Raw genomic sequence first — 21,517 nt, forward strand, 5'->3', positions numbered from 1 at the left:
GACCCATCAAGGTATGAATACTACAAGACCAGTGAAGATGTCCAGTGGTATTTTAAACAAAGATATACGCAGCAGACTGTTTAGGTCACGCTGCCTTTGTCAGCCCTTCTACCCCCCATAGTCCTTCCTGCTGCTATATCTTTCTCAGGTAAACCATGCACAAGCACCTGGCTATCTTCGTGATGTAAAAGCTAAATTGAGTAATAAAATCAAGTTGGTATTTTCTATTCATTTCTGGTCTAGTTCTGACACTTTTGGTGTCTCTCTACTTGCAGTAGCTATTCTATGGGACTGGACAACACAGCCAGCATCCCCCATGTATATCAGTGCGCCTAGAACATTTCTCTAGTTCCCCTTTTCCAGGAGTACTGAACATCCCCTTTTCATTAGACTCTCTATATGCAGAATCCATGTTGTTAACTGTGCTGTTTTTTTTTTTACAAATTGGGTAATGGGTGGGAAGTCCCCAAACTTGTTTTGTCCCTTTACACTGAGAGCAGGAAGACTACTGCTTCCTATGTATATTACATATTTCTGTAAACCCATCATTCTCTCAGCATTATTATTTTATGTTCTTGTTTTATACAAATTCCAGAAATATTAATTAAAACCACTGAAATAATACATAAGGAGTTTGCAAAAGCCTTGCATATCAAATTTTTATTCATAGTTGTATTTCCTCGTGCAATGATTCTTATTCCACACTGAATGACATTGATTCAGAATTCATCAGCTCCACTTATTGTAGACTTTTTTTTTTTTTTGGTTCAAGACGTGAGAAAAACTTGGTGGATTCTAAATTAAGCTGTCGGAAGGAAGTGGAAGAAGTTCGGAGTGTGAAAGGAATGTGACTTTTTTTTTTCCTGGAAATGTAAACTTGGAGATCAGAGCAGAAACATATAACCCCGGGTTCAAACATGTGGAATCTAAGCCATATCTGTCCCTATACAAGACAAAATTCCTGGAGGAAATTAGATCACTATAGTAACTAGTATAGTTTCAGTTATACAGCTGAATAATGCCACTTTAAAGAGGAAACTCTACTAAAAAGTGATATTTTAGTTATAAAACCGGTGGGTGAGAGGTGCCAGTAGAGACAGTTTTGTAAATCCTGATGTCTACACAGTTCTTGTCTGTGTTTAGAAATGTTTGGCAAAAAAATGCCCCTTGTGCAACTTTACAACTTTCACTGAAAAAAAAAGTTTTTTCTGTTTCAGTGTATGCAAAGTCACTAGGTTGAGAAAGCTTTACTTTAGTGTTCTCCCCAGCCCCTTTTAAACGGTCGCACCACCTAGCACTTTTTAGGAATCACCGGGTTGTTTTTGGATGGTGTCACCATACAGGGGGTGACACCCAACTATAGCTTCTTTCCACCCAGCCCAAAAAAATTTCTGGGGAAAACACTGCATTCATTCACCAGTTACTTCCCTAAAACAGTTCCTAATGAGACCCCTAACAGTCTTTGATCAAAACACCAGCACCCTGCATTGGAAGAGGTATTATACACTTCTAATGTGCAGCTGTCCAGCGTTTCTTGGAAGGTTGGAGGATCTAGTATTCTTAAAAGAGATTATTGAGGCCTGGAAAGGACCAGCTGCTCGGGACCAAGCTGGTGAACACCGTAAGCGGTGGCTGGAGGAGTCCAAGTGTCGAATCTGGCACTCCAGAAATGATCCTGGGAGGCCTTAATTAAGGAATCGCAGAGGATCATGGGAAGCTGGACATGATGAAGATCAGAAGCCGTAAGAGGCAGCATTGTCGCCAGAAACCTGGAGCAATCAGGCAGGTAAGACACAAAAAGACATGGACTGTCTCTTAGCGCAATTATTACCTGGCTGATCAAGCATTTGAGTATTTTTCAATGCGTATTTTGTGCTTCTCTATTCTACTGGTTATAGACTGAATATTACAATAGCACAAACAGACACCATAGCCTTACAAGGCGTATAGAGGGGGTGAACAGTAGGCACAAACAACACACCAAACCAAAAAATCCCTCTGTTGTGATGAAAATATCCTGATATAGATTTACCATTGCTCTATCCTATACTATAAAGAATAATTTCTGGACATATACACATAACAATATAGATTGTGAGGTTGTCAGGTACCAAATCTGAAACTCAGATTGTCCATCACTATATTAAAAGAATGGAGGATAGATTACTGTAGTCAATGATTTTGGCAACTCTATATTTGATAATATCCTGATATTTCTTGTTCATAAACAAATACAAGCAAAACCCAAGGCAACAAACTACCAAGTAAACAAGAGCCGCTGCTGCCCGTAACGGCCATAAAATGTTACATTGCATAATATTATGTAATAAGGTATTATGGTTTGTAAAAACATAAACAACACTGTAACAAGAAGTGAACAGACACATGTTCCAGAATTTAATTATAACAAACAAAATGCAGCAACCACAAAATGATTAAAAGGGCCTAACCTATGCTTGTTGCCTGGTTTTCTCTATGTTTGATATCTTCCTAACCACTGATCTACAACAAGCATGGAAGTAGAGGAGTTATAGGCCATGGAATAAGCAATGGCAGCCCCTATATTCCTACACAAACAGGTTTTCTTCAGGGGCTGGCAGTTTGGAAAGGTTTGCTTTCACGGTAGTCTAGTGAAATGCATATATTACCAGCAATTGAATGTCAAGCGAAGAGTAAGCTGGGGGCAAAAACTATAAAAGCAACGGAAAGGCAATTTATAAAAACCTATGCCATGTACACAAGGCCTAATGTTCCTCTTCTGGCTCAATGATGTGTAATGGCTTTGGCCATAAATGACATTTGTTTGCCAGTTATAGTCATGTGTTACACTGACTTGCCAGTGACTTGCACTTATTTCCTAGTGTTAGGTATATGGTGCTCATTTGCAACGTCTAGGCACATTCGACACAGACACTTACTTCCTGGATCAAGACATGTATGGCACATATTTCATGTTTCTAACCAAGCAATTTTAGTTCTGTTTGGTGTTTCGGGCATGTGTGTGCTGCCTGCTGCATTCCTACGGGTTTGGAAAGGGTGTGTACAGTTGCACACCAGGGTTCTAAGTTGCCCGCAGACGAGGGAGGCGTCTGCACTATGAGGTAGGTTCCGACTTAAGGAGTCAGAGGCTATTTTAACCACTGCTATGGTGGAGACTGTTGCTGTGCCTCCTACCTTGCATTTAGTGTTCCTGAACTCTGTGCCTGTTTGACCCAACCTCTGCTTGGAACACCAACTATGCCTCCCTGTCAGCCACCTGCCCTGACCACTGCCTAAAGCCCTGACTACACCCTTTCTCTGTGCTGACCTCTGCTTGGAATTACAACTATGTCTCTGTGGAATACCAATAATTCACCCCGCCTGTTGCCTGCTTGCCGTCTGTTTGGGACCTAACCATATCGATTCCCATGTCCTGGCTGATTCCACACTGAAGCCCCGATCTGTTCTCTCTTGGTGGGATGACCCTGAGGGCTGTGACCTGGTGACACTTTTTAACACAGAGTTTGGTAGCCATGAGGATTACCAGCCCATCCCTACTTGCAGGATGCCCTAGCGAAGAACAGGTGTCACTTGTTCTTCAGGAGAGCTGAACCTCAGGTGATCCCACATTGCCTGTTAGTAGGGGATCCAACATCAGCATGGTGGGAAAAAGCACTAAAAGAAGGTTTCAACACTACAAGAATTATCCCATGTTATGATGGTGGTTGTGGGAGTATTTTATATATTACACCACAATGAAAGGATACCTCCTCTTTAGAATACGATGCTAATTCCCTGACACTGCTTGTACTCCCCAATATTCTGTGTTTTCTCCTTGTCTGTAACAGTGTATGATGCTCAACTGATGCACATTACGCACATTAGACAGTGAGCTTCAGAGACTGATATGAATGGTTCTATGTACTCTGTGTTGCATTACGTAATATGTTGGCATTACATAAATACGAGAAGTAAATAAATAGAGGCATAAATAACCACTCCCCAAATTCATTACCCAAATCCTTAGATGGAGTACAGTAAATCATTTTCTGAATAATAATTCACAGCTCTAACACTGTACCACCAGTAATACTGACACCACAAAGCTGTCCTTATTCATCATGCTCATTTATTTAGCCTTTCCCCATTTTGAAAACACCAGATGTATTTATTACAAAAACGAGTGTGACAATCTGGGAAAGCCACATGCTTTCCTGTGTCTCTACCCACTGGCTACAGGATTTATAAATTGGAACATGAGCTTTGACCTTTCACATTAAGCATCCTTCATTCTCATAGCTATAACACACACAGGGGGGGCCCCAACTGAAAAGATACTCGCATTTTGTTACAGATTACCTCCGGGGCCCCTTCTGTCCTTTGAGGGGTTGTTAACACCACATAAACGGTATACGGTCATTTTTTAGGATGTGAACCGTTTTTGTGAACTGTTTTCAACTGATTTTGTGTCATCTCCTTAGTTTTCTTTTTCTATTAGTTCAGAGATTGTTGTACTCATTTTTCTTAATATTGTCTATATTTTTAAGTGAACCTGTGCATGACCATGCAATGCCACCATCCAGTTGCCTATGGTGATCTTTGCTATACTGATTCTCCATCTTCCTGCAAGAGTACGGAAAAGAAGCAATGTGTAAGCTCCAAGTCACTTTGGTTGAAGAATATACAGAGCTGTTGCCCCTGACTTTGCATGGTGGGAGCAAGCAGTGAGAATTGTGCTTCTCAAACCCAGATGTATGAATATACATAGGTGGAGGCCAAAGTAAAATGAACATAACCATAAGGCAGGTGGGTATTTAAATAAACCTGTTGCTTTGCACTGTATGAGAATGAAAACTACCCTGAACACATGAGCGCTGAAGCAGTGCATAAGTGCTAAATCAGTTTTTCCAACCAATGGTTCCTCCAGAGGTTGTTATGTGTTCCTTGAGCAGTGAGCAATTTATATCTATCAGGTCTTTTTAACTATCTGTAAGGATAACATTTTTCCTATCAATGTAAGAGGCATTTTTCCTACTGACCACCACACTAATGTATTGTGAGCTATTATAGCAGAGGTGCTGAAGACCCGAAAGTTATTTCAAGGGTTTCCCCATGTTAAAAAGTTTGTGAAACACTGTGCTAAACTTGTATGAATGGTCCATATAGTAAACTTAGTGACAAGTTGTTCACTTTAAGGTCATAGCGAATGACCAAGGGGCACACTTTGCTTCTAGAGATAAAGCAGTTCCACTTCTAACTATGATTGGGCTTTCTGAGAAGTAGCAAGATTATGTGTGATCCCTGCCTAGGCTTTGGATCCAATGAGGGATCCAATGAGAAAACTGTTACATATTTTATTCTAGTTAAGAATTTCTATTGGTAATACCTATTTTGGATTTAGGAAATCAGGAAATATTTTTATCCCTATTGGAGAAATATTTACATGCTTTATATTTTTTTCCTTCCTCTGGATCATCTGTGCATGTATGCTGCTATCTCGGTTCATCTAAAGGTTTTTAGTATTTCTTTCCTTAGTGGTTAAACTTGGTGGACTTTTGTCTTTTTTTCATGTAACTATGTATGGTCTGCTTTAAAACAGACCATATTGTAAACGTGAATGTGGGTTTGCTTTTCTCCTGTTTAAATCAAATCAGTCTACACTGTCCTTCATCGGCTATAAAAACTATGTTATAACTTCTTAATTTAATGTACACATTAACCAAGTTTGCATATTTATCGCTTTATAAGGAAAATGACACGACCCCAGAGTAGGTAGGAAAATTCTATAAATGTAAAGACTTCTTGCCTTACAAAATACAGAATAAGCAGCAAGCTATAGCTATTGAGTGGATTAAAGGGCAGCTACTCCATAACAGACCGTGATTACCTTGGCTCAGGGGCAGTCTAACTACTGCTGAGTTCCTACACTAGAATCCCATGCAGGAAGGTTATAAAGAGTTTATATGAAAGTGGCACGCTGGAAAAACTATAAAGTTTAATGTTAGTTTTGGGTGAACAAGCTATAATATTTTGTATGTATCTGTTCAGCTACTGTGTGCAGCCTAAAATTTCAGGACTTCTTGTTTTGTGTCTCTGTACTTTTGTTTGTACATTTCATTGGGTGAATTTTCTTTCCAAAATAAGAACTCCAGAATGGGGTAGTAAGAAAACATCTGTGTAAGTTAGCAGTATAATATGAAAATTAATGGACCCCATATATTGGGGGAAAGATGTAAACTGTAATGTCCATCTCTCCTAGGAAAGTATTCACAGTTTTAAGGGAGCAGATGTTTACATTTTAGGGGAATCCACAGGGTAACAATAGGAGGATTCTTTTGTGAGAATTACCAAGTATGTTGTGTAGATAATTATTAAACCTGTTATTCATTGTCATTCCTTTGTTGAAAATATTCCTCCCGTTCTTTATTTTCTTAGGTGGCTACAACGCCTTGTGGGGTCCCATGGAACTCTGCTGTAGCCACTTTTTGCATGTGTGCTCCCCCCAGGGACTACAAACAGCCAAGAGAAGAGTCGAGCTAAAACGTGTTTTTTGCAAAGAACAAAAGACAGCTGAAGAAAGAGCATGCCCACGTAAAGATTGAGCTTAGCAGAGGCTACAAAGATCCACCGTCCTTCCTACAGTCACATACGCACTTTTATAAAAATGATAGTCCAGCAGAGCCACATCGGGGCAGTTTTAGGGGGGGGTGCAAAATGCCCATGGGTCCAATTAACATAAAGACACAAGGCACAGAAAGCTGGAATTCTGTGTATTTAAAACCCCACTTCACAGTTGCCCAGGCCTCCATTTTTCTCATGCATAGGGCTGCATAATGGGCTAAACTTGTGCAAAAGGAGTACAATTTGGCCGCCAGACACCTGGCCCAGGCTGGAGGATTTATTAACACTTTAGCATAAAACATTAACATTGGACCTACCACCCAACCCAAAAGGTGAGTATCAGCTGCCCTGCCTAACACTCGTTATGACCAGCAGTCATTGACCGTGAAAGTTACTTACAGTGCTACAAATACAGCACTTTTTGGCATCAAGTTTTATTTATATAATCATCTCACTTGTTGCTTTGGGCAACATTAATATTTTATTTGCTTTAAAATAATATAATAATAAAATATTATCTAAATAATAAAATGTAAATAATAAAATAATATAATATAAATAATAAAATAACATAATAATAAAAAGTAAATAATTTAGAGCATGCAAAAAGAAATCTATGACTGTAGTAGTTATATTACACATTTTTATAGAGGGTGCTCCTGGAAATTATAAAAAGGATGTAAAAGGGTTTGGTACGAATACATGGAGCCCAGTTTCTACCCTCTGATATTGCAATCTTAAAAAGGGCATCCAATTCTGCTCAGCTCATTTGATTTGGCCGCTTGGAAATCTGCCCAACAAAACACTGAACTCCCCTCACATCTTGGTCTTTTCTCCATGACAACCCTGAACTCATCAGCACAGGAAACAATCCTTCCAATTAATTTGGCTCCCAAGCATATATGCTATAGATATTACCGCGGTTAATCTAAGCTGTCTTCTCTGAGCGAAGGGGAACAAGTAAAACAAGATCACGTTACCATTTACTTTTTACTTAAAGGAGATGAAAGGCGCGCTGCCTTGATGATCTGTAGTTAGGCTTTTACTGCCAGAGCTTCTGAAGACCAATGAGATTCCAAAGTTATGGCATAACGATGAATTTTGGCATCAGACACTGAGCATAATACAGCCTGGATAGCATTTTGGCAATATATACAATTCTATACACGCATATATATATATATATGTATATATCCATCAGATTTAAGTCTATACACCAGATTATCAGGCTCACCAATGGGCCAGTCTGAAAACTGTTAACTAAACTTAATACCCCTTTACAGCAGTGGAAAGACCTATGGTGCCCGGTGACGGCTGCCATCATACACTGGACCTGATTTATTAAATCTCTCCAAAACAGAAGAAGGTAGATTATCATAGGGAAACCTGGGTGATCCAGCAAACATAGGATAGATTTTTTTAAAAAAATAATTATTTGTCAGATGATTTTAAACCTGGACTAGCTTCATTCCAAGTTTGTTTACCCACCCAGGTTCTCCCATGATAGTCTACCTTTTCCAGTCTTTAGAAATCTGCCCCATTGTCCCTCTGTGAAGGTTTGTAAGACAGACAATGGATAAGGATATGACTGCCATTTATCATTCTATCATTTTCTGTTATATGCTAAAATTCAACCAGGGAAATCAGTGTAAGAATTTCTATAGCTATGGTCATGTAATTATTGCATGAAGGGGAGAGTTAAGAAATCTAAGTCCTGATCTTCCATTTTTTTCTTTTAGATATCACATGACCCATTACATAGGATTTAGTTTTATGGTCAGTATACAAGGGGTCCTGGAGCTGCAATTTCTCCAAATGCTAGCAGTACAAGTACCTGATATTGATATGACATTAAACTTTTGCAGACCCTTGTGCAGCACAGCATAAGCATTGGGAGGTAAAAGCAGCACAAAGAGCCAAACACAAGAGCCTATGTATTAACAAGGAGCATGATGATTACGGTAGAGACATTAGATTGTGAACCCCTTTAGGGGACAGCTAGTGCCATTACTATGGGCTTTGTAAAGCGCTGTGTAATATGTTGGCACTTTATAAATACTGGATAATAATAATGATAAGAGATGACACCAGAGTGACTAAGAAATGAGCTCATGAGTTTGCTGCTTCTTCTTTTATTACTCAGTCAAGATCTAAAAATGTTGCATAACTGCAGTAGAGAAAAATTTGTCTTTTGCCTTGCTTATAGGACAACGTATTGTGCAAATCTCGGTAATAAATGGATGGTAATACAAATCTTTCGACAGGTAAAACAGCTCCATTATATGCTTCTTCTTCTATATAGTTATGGATTTGCATACAGTTCAGCAATATTTTACCCAAGTCCAATTTACCAGCCAGGAATCACGCATATGTGCAACTTCAAAATGAGCTGTCATTATGACCGGCAGTAATGATGAATGGCCTAGTAATGTCCTTCAGGCTGATGAATTGGCTGTGGATGGGCAGCCCAGCACAGAAAGTGTTAAAGAGCAGGCAATGAAATGGAATTCAGATGTATCAACACGCTGTAAGGAATCCCAAGTATGCAATTTAGGAAATACATTTTCCCACACAATTATATTGCTACAATAACCACAAGGTAGTCAAGAGGGAGCAAGTAGGAAGAGGATGAACAACTCATACACGGATAAGATTTCCTTTAACTTCCTTTTTTTGCCCTCTTACAACCTCTTTTTATAATCTGCCTAGAATTACAGGGCACAAATATTTCTGTGGCTGTGCTGAGCTTCTATTGTGCCTATCTGAACATTGTTAGTTCATAATTGTGCTGCAGTTAGAGAATAGCACTGTCACCCCACAGAAGTTAGGTGAGGGACAACTAAAGGAGACCTGCAAAAAAATACTGCATTCTGGTAACTGTATGGAATAATACCCGAAACAATAATATTCAGTATGTACATTCATTTTTTGTTGTTGTTTTTCAGCCCTTCTTTATAAATGTTTGTTCCATCCCATCAATTGGTCCAACGATCCTGGTCAACAAACCATACACCAAGGACAGGGGTACCTAAATATTATTTTATATATTGTAAAAGGTTCTTCCAAATAATGAAAAAATGGTCCTGGAACTTGTTAGCTGGAGTAAATTTGTTTATGTGTTATTTAAATTAGGTTTAGGTGTGCGTTTATGTTTATGTGTGCAATGTCCATCTAAGACCACCCTGTCATAGGGTGACAATAGTGCTGTGTGAAGAATAGGAAAGCACTGTTACCTCAGAGAAAACAACCAGAATCTGTTTGGTCCCATGTTGTCCTTTTGTGTTGCGTTAACACGGCAAAATAAATTTGGACCTGCAGTAATATTTCAAGTACAGCACAATGCATGGAAGTATATATCTTCATCACTGAGGTTCCAATTAAAATGTGTTTATAGACATTGCATAGTCAGGAATGAGCCTTTAAAGGGTATCAGAAACCAACACGTTTAGATAAAGTAGGTGAAGGTTAAAGTGCTGTCAGTTTATTTTTCTTTTTGCTATCTGTGTCCCATTAGGGAGAATTCCCTTTACTTCCTGTACTCTACACTCAATGGACTTGATTTATTAAAGCTCTCCAATGTCGGAGAGGATACACTTTCATCAGCGAAGCTAGCAAACCTGGAATGGATCTGGTCCAAGATTGAAAACATTTGCTAACAAATAGAAAATTACTTTTAAGAAATCCATTCCAGGTTTGCTGGATCACCCAGCATTACTTATAAAACTGTATCCTTTCCAACCTCGGACAGCTTTAATAAATAAGACCCAATACATAGGATATCCAAAAAATTGCACCATTATTAAGTAATTACTTTTGGCAGAGAAACCCAAACCCAACCCCACATTGAATGTCTGCTATGTACCTACCTTAAAAATCTATCAAAATATAAATCTAAAACCAAACCTTCTTTTTCCATTTCGGATAAAGAGGAATAAAGCAGAGAATGGTTAAATTTCCCTTCTTTTTTTTAGCTTTGTCTTCTTCAAGAAATTTCCCTCAAATCCTATCTTACAGACACAACATGAATTATGAGCAAATCTCCAAGGTGTGTCCAATGCTCTTCTTCAGACGTTCAGAATAGATGAAGCAGCTTGGAAGGCTGTGAAACATCCTGAACATTAAAAGAACCAATTACTACTAGATATATGAGTTTTCTTTTCTTCATTAATTTAATTAAAAATATATTTTTGCACACCTGCCATTGAGTTCAGGTAACTGTTAGCTGTAACCATCCATGAGTGCTCATATCCTTGTTTTTATAAATGGTCATAAATTTGACATAAGTAATATAATATTAGTATTATTTCTATAGCACCATCATTAATTAGCTTTACTTGTTGCCTGGAGGTGTTTTATAAAACACTTTCCAGAATAAGTCCCTTTTAACGTTCTCAATACATTACATAAACTTGCAGGTGTCACAGCATGTTACCGTGGATGAGACGGAATACAAATCCAAACTCTTCAAATTGCTCTGCCCCGGGATATTTCTAAATGAGTGGGATGATGCAGGAAGGCATCTAACTTTCCCGAGAAGGTGTTTATAAGAGTTACTTTTTCTGTCATCAAAGGCCATCGCTGTTTAAAGGAAATTAATTAACGTGAAATAAGAAGTTTCCACCACTTAAGGTGACAGATATCATCAGCACTGAGTCAGACTTTGGCTCTGCATTTCCAATTATCACTTGTCAAGTGAAGTGTTAGATTTGTACCTCCACCCTATTAACTTGTAAACAGTATATTATTCCGAAAGGTGGAGGCTGCAACAGCCTACTGTATGGTCATCCAAGAGCCTGGCAATCAAAACTCCATTTCCCTCAAAGTATAATCCTCCTAAAGGGAATCTATCTCCAGTATGAGTGCAAAAGGTCAGTCCTTGTTCAACTGCTAAGACTAAAATAGGTTAGTTGTTATTGAAATTATGGAAAAGTGTTGTTGAAATGAAGGAAAAGGGTGGTTTTGCTTCTTTTGGAGGTACACTGATTTTTAATTTTATGTTTATAGGAACTGTTTCCTAAGAATCCCCTCTGCTCTCTCTGATCATCTAGCAAGGTGCCCTGCAAATTGTACATCACTCCAAATCAGAGAGTGTGAGAAGCTTGTAATCCTTTTCAATAGTCATCAAGAGAAATTGCTATGTCACTGCCTAAAAGAAAAAAATATATAGGAAACTAAATGCAAAAACAGTTTGCGCCTAAACCACCTCACAGCATTTTACTTATTATTCCAAAATCCCCACAACAATAGGCAAATTTAATGGAAACCTGTTTCTGTGACTAAAAATGACCTCCTTCTGTCCTTTATGATCTGCTATCTCCTATCTTTAAGCAGTCTGTGCTCTGTGTCTCTGGCACATATTGGTTTGTATTGCTCATTGAACAACGTCCTGCTTCTGGCCAGTTTTACACTTCTGTATCATGGGCAGTATTATAATTCTTGTAGTAAAACACCTGCCTGTATTCTGTGTCTCCAGGACGTTTTGGCCTAGTCTTGCTGATCAACCTTCTGATGGCCAGGTTTACATTTATGCCATTTTTCATTTTTCTGACCAACTACTATTGTGCCTCAACAACCAATGTTTCAGCCTGCTATAGTTTCTCCTTAATAGGCGCTTACATATAAAAACACATAAGGTGATTTTTCATGTATGTAAAATGATTTCTCATTTGAGAGATTATTCAATGGCTATGCTGTGAATGTATTACACTCAGAGATTTAACATGGTCAGGCTGCTGTTTATCCATCTGTATTGTAATCATAATTGTAATACCTCAAACTGTTTTTATTGTTTAAAGGTTAACAATTGTGTACTAAGGTACACTATATAATCAATCATTGGTGAACACCTGACCATCATACCTATATGAGCTTATTGGACATCGAAATTCATAAGCAGAAGTTGCGCCTTTCTGTCTCTACTCTTCCGAAAAAAGTTTTATATTTGTGGTCGCCAACCTTTTTGGACCTACGGACCACTTAATGCATGGATTCCCGACCATGCATGCGCGGGGAGGCATGTGCCAATCAAAGGGGAAAAACTTCCCCCAGAGTGACGTCATAATGACAGAATAAGTCCACTCTTCCATTGCAGGCCCAGAGACACAACTCGACCACTTCCCTGAGCCTAGAATCTGTACAAGAGACATGGTCCGTGGCTCTGGCCGGTGCCCCCCAGCGGCTGACCTCGCGGACCACTGGTTGGCAACTACTGTTCTATAACATTTGTAGGAATTCATGCCCATACAGCATCAACGTTCCAATTGATGCCAAACATCTTGAGCTAGGGTTAAGGTCAGGAATCTTTACAACCACTCCAGTTCCTCCAAACCAAACTAGTATTACCAGGCCATCCCAAAACCTTGAGGTTGGAAGCACCCAACTACCTATAATGTTTTTCTGTTCTGTAGAATTTACAGGACCATTTTAATGAAAATACTTGAAATAATTAATTTAGAGGAGTTTCAAAATACTTTTATATAGTATAGGTTGGATCATCAGGTGTCTATAAAAATTTTTTCATAATAAGGGTTACAACCAAAGTGTACATTTATTTTGTGCAAATTAAGGAGGAACTAAAGTCCAATTTTAACATGGGCAATTAAGGCCAGTGGTCATTGAAGAAGGAGGCTGGCGGTGTCCCTTCTGCAATACCTGTTGTTACCTGGCTGATTGCTGCCAGGCACAGCTTAGAGTTGGTGGCCAAGGAAACCCAGCAATCCCGGCTTCCCTTACGCATGCCAGGAAGGAATAATCTCCCTGAATAGGATTTATATCATCCGAGCATGGCCAATCAAGATGACCAAAGATCATCTTCAGGAAGAAAGAGGAAGGAAAATATTGACAGCCAGCGATGGAAGGGGGATTGGTGAGTAATCGCAGGTATAGTTCTGCTTTAACCAACATTTACCCCTTGTATCAAGGGCTGTTTATAAATCCACTGGTAGTTAAGTGATAAGCACCAGTCATTTCTGATGTTCTTGAGTTGAACTTGAATGAAAATGGAACAATTCAATGTTTTTTTGTGTGAATATTTAACATGGAGGAACATGTCCAGTTTCAGTTTCTAAAGGCTTTAGCGAACGTTCTTTAAAGTTGAGAAAATGTTCTTTCTGAAGTTTGGTGAATATTTTTCAAACTGGGCAAATATTCCTTGAAATATGGTGAACGTTCTTCATTTTCTTCATTTATCTAACTTCATAGAACATTCATTCAACTTCAAAGAAATTGTGTCCACTTAAAAGAACATTTACCTAACTTTAAAGGATGTCAGCCCAACCTGTATAAATGAGCTCATACCTTTTGAAGTACATACGACCTGACATTTGAAAATATATGTTCACCAGTAAAAGAATGTTATGCTTGCCTGCAAAAGAAACTAAATACAGATTAATGTACAATGCACTTATTGCACACAAAAAAGGTATTTGGGCAGCACGGTGGCTCAGAGGTTAGGGTCTCAGGTTTGAATCTCAGCTAGGAATATCTACATGGAGTTTGCAGGTTCTCCCCTATGTTTGTGTGGGTTTCCTCTGGGTACTCCGGTTTCCTCCCACATTCCAAAAACAAAGTTAGGTTAATTGGCTTTCCCCCAAAATTGACCTTGAACTGTATCAAAGACATATGACTATGTTAAGGACATTAGATTGTGCTCTCATTTGAGGGACAGTTAGTGACATGACTATGGACTTTGTACAGCGCTGCGTAATATGTTGGCACTATATAAATACTGTGTAATAATCATAAATTGTGAAGGTGGTTGTATGAATATACCAGCTTACTTTTCAAATCTTTGCTATATTTTGCACTGCTTACCTTTCTCATCAACAGCTTGTGTTCCTAATCACTGCCACAAATTTGTACTATTCAATAATAAAGGTTCTGTAATGATTATTTGTTAATTATCATTTCCTTGAATATTGCTGCACCGACACAGCTGTTAGCATTATTTTATTTATTACATTTTGAGAATTAAAAGTCGATGGTTTTCATTTTCACAAAAGATCTGCATACCAACAGTACTGCACGTCTCCATAATAATTGCAATATGTGAATATGGAACTCAAAATGTTCACACCATAAACCTGATAGAGTCAACCTGTGTAAGGAAAACTTGTAACTAAGCCTAAAGCAAACATTTTGCCCTTGAAATAATAAAGCTTATTCTTCTCTCAGACCTCCAGCATAACATGACTCTTCCATACTGATGGCTCTACAGAGAACACTAATCTCTTTGTATAGTTAAGTATCAACTATAAGTACATTATGGTATGTTAATGTACCTGGCTTTACTTTGTATAAAGAAAAGCTGCTCCTTGCTAATCCTTTCTACACACATTACAAAAAATATTTCTATGCAATTAGTAAGTTCCAGTTCCCTCATTGTCATTATTACTGGCAGAGGTGTAAGCAATGCTATACAGTGTACACAGATCATAGGGCTCTAGACGCACCAGAATAAAGATGTCTTTTATACAATTCTCACTAGTTAATGTGGACTCCTTATTATAAAGAAAGGGGTTTATGAACTTTGCAATGCATTCTAATATGATAATAATGCATATCGCCAAACTCCAGAGTTTTGCAAATACACCAAAAACATGGACAGTCTTGATGCTGTATCAGAATCCAGTACTCTCCTAAGAATTTTCTTTAAGCTGGGTGGGAAGAAGCTGTAGGTAGGTGGTGATCCCTGTATTGTGACCTAATCTTTCAGTAACCACCATAAAACAGCTGAAACTGAAAAGTGCTGGGTAGTACACCCAGTTATAAGGGGCTGGGGAGAACGTTGGAATTGCTAAGAAACTTCCTACTAATTTCTTTAGAATTTATCCATAACGAATAAAGCCAGTAATACTGCAGGCCCATTGCTAGCGATTACCATTCTGCAATGTTCGGGTTAGCAAAGAAGCTATTCAGCACAGATCACTTGAACCTTCTCCAGTTTGACTTTGCCACTGCCATTGTATCTCCAGCCATGTGACATGACCCTAATTCAATAAATTGAAAGAAATTGTAAGAAAATGCTTCAATATGGCAGCTCAGTCAGAAAAATATTAACCCCAAAATACACCTCATGAAGCTTTGCAATTCACATGGACTTTAAAGTTCATGAATAAGCAAAAGTCTTTTTTACAATTTGAATAAATTATTTAGGGATTAAAACCTTTGTTGGTTTTATTCATTCCTGTCTGTGTCAACTCCCTGCCTACATATTGGGCCTGATTTATTAAAGTTTCCCAGGGGTGGAGAGGATACACTTTCGCCAGTGAAGCTGGGTGATCCACCAAACCTGAAATGGATCTGGTTCAGGATTGAAAACATTTGTTAACAAATAGCAAATGACTTTTAGGAAACCTATTCCAGGTTTGATGGATCACCCAGCTTCACTGATGAAAGTGTATCTTCCCCAGCCTTGGAGAGCTTTAGGTCAAGTGATGGGAGTTCCCCCTTAAGACAGTGGTCACTAGAACTTGTGTCCCAAATGGAAGATTTCTCTTTAAAACGGAACTAAAATTCCACTTGAATATCATGAATACATGATCCAGCAGGTCATTATTGCAGAAAAGGACAGGCAAAGCCCCTTTTCAGCTTTAGAATAAAACAGGGCTGTAGCTTTGACAAACACAGCAGCAATTCTTGTAACACAAAGCCGAGCAAACACTGCAAGTTTATTCAGCTCCCCTTTAAACCGCAGGTGCTAAGGAATCCGATTTTGGCCTAAAACAGATTGTCCTCAGATGAAAGCATTTTCCTTGTAAACAAGCTTGTTTGTAGAGGATGACACAAAGTAGAAGGGTGAATGTGCTGCGTTCATCTCACAGTTTCCCGGTGTGTCTGCAGTGGTTGTGCGTCTATCATCGGAGAGACAACTCAGCTATGTGTGACCTCATGGAGATCCATGCCTAGAACCCGTCATCACTGCCACGCTCCGCATTATTCAGGCTTTTTACATCACACAGGGCAGAGACGGCCAACATAAATCAAACACTGGGTCCAAACACTCAGAAACTACAAACAAACTTATTTTCAAAGGTTAGCACACAGCAAACTAATGTTTCAGGGTTTAAATAATTCACCATGGTGTTTTTTTTTTTATTAAAGCTCTGCAAGGCTGGAGAAGATCGCCTATCATAGGTGAACCTGGATGATCCAGCAAACCTGGAATGAATCTTGTCCAGGATTGAAAACATTTCCCACAATAGTTTATCTTCTCCAGTCTTGCAGAGCTTTAAAAATCAGGCCCAGTGTAAGAAATAAAGTATTCAGTTAATTAACAAATACCAGTATTCTTTTTTGTGCAATATATATTTACCCTTTGCTTACTATATCCTTACTAAACCCTGGCCTCCGATAGCTATTGTCCTGGTACTTTCTAATCATTACACTGAGTTTTTTTTGGAAATTAAGTTCCACTGCAGCAGGGAGATTCTACAGACAGAGAAGGAGAATGCAGATTGAACCAATGGTGTTCCTGAGAGATAAAGTTATTAATGTCCTCCAAAGCTGGAGAGGATACACTTTCATTAGTGAAGCTGGGTGATCCACCTGGAATGGATCTGGTGCAGGATCGAAAATATTTGCTAACAAATGACAAATGACTTTTAAGAAATCCATTCCAGGTTTGGTGGATCACTCAGCTTCACTGATAAAACTGTATCATCACACTTAACTCTCTGACCTGATAGAAAAAAACTCCCCTATCCGCTTTCTTCGGTCCTCTGATGACCTAATGACTTCCTCACTCATAACCTCATCACATGCACGCTCCAAGACTTTTCTAGAGCTGCCCCCACTCTCTGGAATGGTCTTCCTCGTCCTATTCGGCTTGCTCCTACTTTCCGCTCATTTAAAAGAACACTCAAAACCCATTTTTTCAAACTTGCCTACCCGTCTTTTGAAACGCTCACTACATATCTCTCCTCTTATTGTGCGTTACTTCCCCCTATATAAATACTGTTTATTAATAATAGTAATAATAATAATATTAATAATAATAATATTATCCTCTCCAACCTTAGATTAGGCCCAAAAAGTCAATATGGTGAATTTGCTAAAACAGTAACAATTCATTTGCACTTATCTTAGTGAATGAGGTAAAACAGAGTGAATTTTGTATTTAGAAAAGCATATTCAATCATGTGCAAGGAAAAAAAGAAAAACAGAATTTTGGCTTGCACAGGATTGGATAATAAAAGTAAGCACAAGTTTTTCATTGCTAATTGAAATTTCACTTTCACTCAGCCTAGGTTATATGTCAAAGTGCTGACTTCAATCATCCAATCATAATTAAAATGTATTTTTTTTTAACTTTCCCTGCACGTGAATGGGGCGTTCTTTGGAAAAACTTATTTTTCACTTTATTTTACTATGGTAGTGAACATGCCCCTTTAGTAAATTAGAGTCACCATGTTCCTCATCCTTTTAGGATCCACCTAACATAAGTTATGATTGCCCCCCTAAAGCGGACTTTTCAATCAAATGGTTGGGTCTTCTCCCCCCGTTTTTCAAATCACCTACTATACCTAGGTGCAATATGTACCTATAAAGGGTAAAGTTAGAATTATTCTTACCTTACCCATGTCTTCTGCCTATAGCACCAAGGCAGGGGTGTCAAACTCTGGCCCTCAACATCCTTTATTTTTGGCCCCCAAAGGAATTCTAAATATGAACTCCAGCTGACCCTCCGCTGCATTGAAATAGTGCCGCTACTGCAATTCCCGGCATCACTCGCGTCTATAGATCAGCGGGCTCTCTCTCTATGCGTGGAGTATTGGACTATTTTATAGACACAAGTAACACAGGGAGTTGTAGTAGAGGCGCTATTTCAATGAAGAGATGGTTCCAGCGGCGGGCCGCTCATAAGATTTAGCCCCAGCTTTTTGGTGACCCATTGCCTTGTGTCATATAGCGGTGTCCCAGGCTGTGCGTACCCTGCTGTTATCCAAGTGATGACGGTCGTGATCACATCAAGGTTTTATATTTAAAGGTTGGCCTGTGACTTTGTCTAAGTTTTTAATTTTCGCCCACTGTGTATTTGAGTTTGACACCCCTGCACCAAGGAAAGAATGACATGTCTGCCCTTCATGATGGTGTCCGCCATTTTTCAGTGGATTGAAGTGTCTTTTCCTGAAATTTCTTCTGCTCTGAGCTCCACAGTATTGTACTTAGAAGGGGCCGTAACCTTACGACCAGTGAGGTAGAAGTTGGGGGTAAGGTAATCATAATGCTAACTTTTTCCTCTACAGATGTTTTTCACCTCCTTATAGTAGGTGCTATGAAAGGGGAATATGGGGGGAAAAGGCCTGGCCAGTGCAAGTAAACCTTCCGTTTTAGATGAAGGTCCCATTTAGTCATGTTACATATTTGCTATTTGGTTTTGATTTGTCTTGGCCCATTGCCTTTTTTTAAATTATTTAGGTTACTAATAAACTGTATATTGCTGCCAATTTAAATAAAACAAAACATTAAGGGCTCCTTCATACATATGTGTGGCTGCAGCAAATATGCGTATTTGAGTTTTCCTGTGCCATTCATTTTTATGATCTGCCTAATGCTCCACAGTAGTCCAAAAATCTGCCCTAAACTATTTTCAGATGCCCATTGCAATGCCTACTGTAAATACAATGAAGTGCACTGAGGAGAGTTCTTTGGGGTGCTGTCTAGAATAATTATAACTGTATCATAAATGTGCGAGATAAGCGCTGCAGTGTTGCCATTATTATTACATGAGTGTCGCACATTTGTCAATGCGCCATAAAAAAGAAATCAGTAGGAGTAGTGAAAGGAAAGGTCATGGACGTGGCAGTCTGATTTAAAAATAAGGTTAAATAAAGTTACACACTTTCCGTCCGATAAGACATTTCACAATTACGATTTTCAATAATTTAACTTTTTGCTTTTACTTCCACTTAATTATATGAATTTCATCAATCTGGAAAAAAATAAAATAGACAAGCATGGCTCTACTTACAGCAACCAGTGCCGGGTTTCTTTGCCCCAGATTATTAGAAGTTTGGTGGTGCCGATCTCCATTGATATTACCGTTGTCGTCAGTAAGCAGCTGCTGTTGTTGTTGGTGTTGGCGGTAATCAGGTGGAGCAGCACAGGTGCTCTTATTGTGTTTGCTGTTCTTCCTGGTACCCTGGCCGTGTTGGACCAAGGTCAGCAGTTGCAGCGTGTTCTCCCTCTCTCTATCTGAGCTCTCTGCCCTGCTGCGCTCATAGCGCCCCTCGCAGTTCAGGTGATGCTGCCGACACACAGCGATCCGCGCCCGCAAACGCTCCACTATGGCGCTGTGCAGGCGAGGAGCAGCCGTTCCTCCTCCGAGCAAGCCGACACCAGAGACACCAATTCCAAGGCTTCCCGCCGGGGCTTGTGGGGGGGCCGTTTCCCCCATAGTTCCCCCTCGGTATGGAGGCACTTTTCCTACTAGTTATGAAATCAGGGATGATTTATAATGATTCCCAATGCCACATTAACGGAGGCTTAAAGATGATCCAGGAAATTCCAAACAATGTAGATAAATGAGGAAGAAGATCCGGTCCTAGAAGAAAAAGAATGTCAGTGCTTCGAGTTCATCATTTCATACACGGCATAGATGGAAGGAATTTACAGCTGGAGATGGCCTTATACAGAAATGGACAAATTAACAGAAACCTATCGTGATAAAAAAAAAAAATATGTCTAACTAGTTGGTTGTTATGCTGATTTTCTGTAAAAAAAATGTATGTACATGTCAGTGAAAAACATGAACACCTGGGGAACCATACTGACCCATTTAGAATCTCTACTGTCCCATTAGGGTGCCTACAATCAAATGTAACAATTCTGTGTCTGGTCATTTTTCAAAGTGATTATTTGCTTAGTAAATGAGCTGAAATGGTGCCGGCAATCAAGTGCAAGAAAATTCCAATTTTTTTTCCTTGCACATGATTTGATATTGAATTTTCACTTTGTTCTCCTTCACTGAGATAGGTGAAAATTCACTCTGTAGGTTATTCACTCTGAAGTAAATCGGGGTCTGCTGTTACAAGAGTTCTAACCATTGTGCTCCTGTGCAGTTAAAATTTGAGTGACACTATGGGGTCTATTTAAAAAGCAGTAAAAATATTCATGGAAACATTTCCTGGTAAAAAACCTTCTGGGTCCATGTGTTTCAATAGCAGAAATTGATTCATCACCAAGGAATCTTTTAGTAAATGTCAGATTCACTGCTTTACAAATAGACCCCCCTATGAAAACTCTGGAGATGTGTCATGTGACCTGCAGCTGGCGATGGTCACATGGCCTGTGCTGATAGTACAGGCAAAGCCAGACAAGGCCAAAACTGGCACGGTCCTTTCCTGTGTCACTGTCTGTATCTGTCCGTCATTTCCAACCCCTATTTAATGTACAGCGCTGAGTAATATGTTGGCGCTATATAAATAAAGTTTAAAAATAATACTAAATGTTTAACAATATTGCATTAGCAGAATTTCCTTGGGTGTGAGGACCTTAGGAGTCCAGAATACTGCATGGCCAGCATGATGACTGCACAATCAGAATGGACTAAACATTTTGGAGTAAATGTAGCAAAATGAAGCGGGACACCTTGTTCAAATAAACCATAAGGGTGGGTTCACACCTGCCTCCGGATTGGGTGATCCCACACAGCTCTCCATGGCCAGCAGCTTGAACGCTTACACTGTACCACTCACTACCATCACCCAAGAGAGAGATTCTAGTGAGGAAGTGGTAAACTGAACACAACCTCACCGCAAGTGTGAACCTAGACTTAGTCTGCATACAAAAGCAATGCAGCTCCCATACACACATAACATGATAATTACCCTAGAGTGATAGGAAGCTAACAAATGATAGGGGAAGAGGGATGGGGACAAATGCTAATTTTCAGAGAAGGCTTCTTTCTCCTCTCCAG

At 39.2% G+C, this 21,517-nt stretch overlaps 1 protein-coding gene across 1 annotated transcript in view; it reads right to left on the bottom strand.

Moving 5' to 3' along the window:
- Positions 1–21,517, bottom strand: part of MAML2 (mastermind like transcriptional coactivator 2) — a 102,674-nt gene that overhangs the window by 78,237 nt on the left and 2,920 nt on the right. Inside the window, exon 2 of the mRNA XM_072402833.1 lies at positions 19,571–20,143. Coding sequence (XP_072258934.1) covers positions 19,571–19,996 — 426 coding nt within the window. The 5' untranslated portion in view covers positions 19,997–20,143. The remainder of the gene's footprint in view (positions 1–19,570; positions 20,144–21,517) is intronic.

Source organism: Pyxicephalus adspersus, chromosome 1 (genome assembly GCF_032062135.1).
Source record: "Pyxicephalus adspersus chromosome 1, UCB_Pads_2.0, whole genome shotgun sequence".
Taxonomy (NCBI): Eukaryota; Metazoa; Chordata; class Amphibia; order Anura; family Pyxicephalidae; genus Pyxicephalus; species Pyxicephalus adspersus.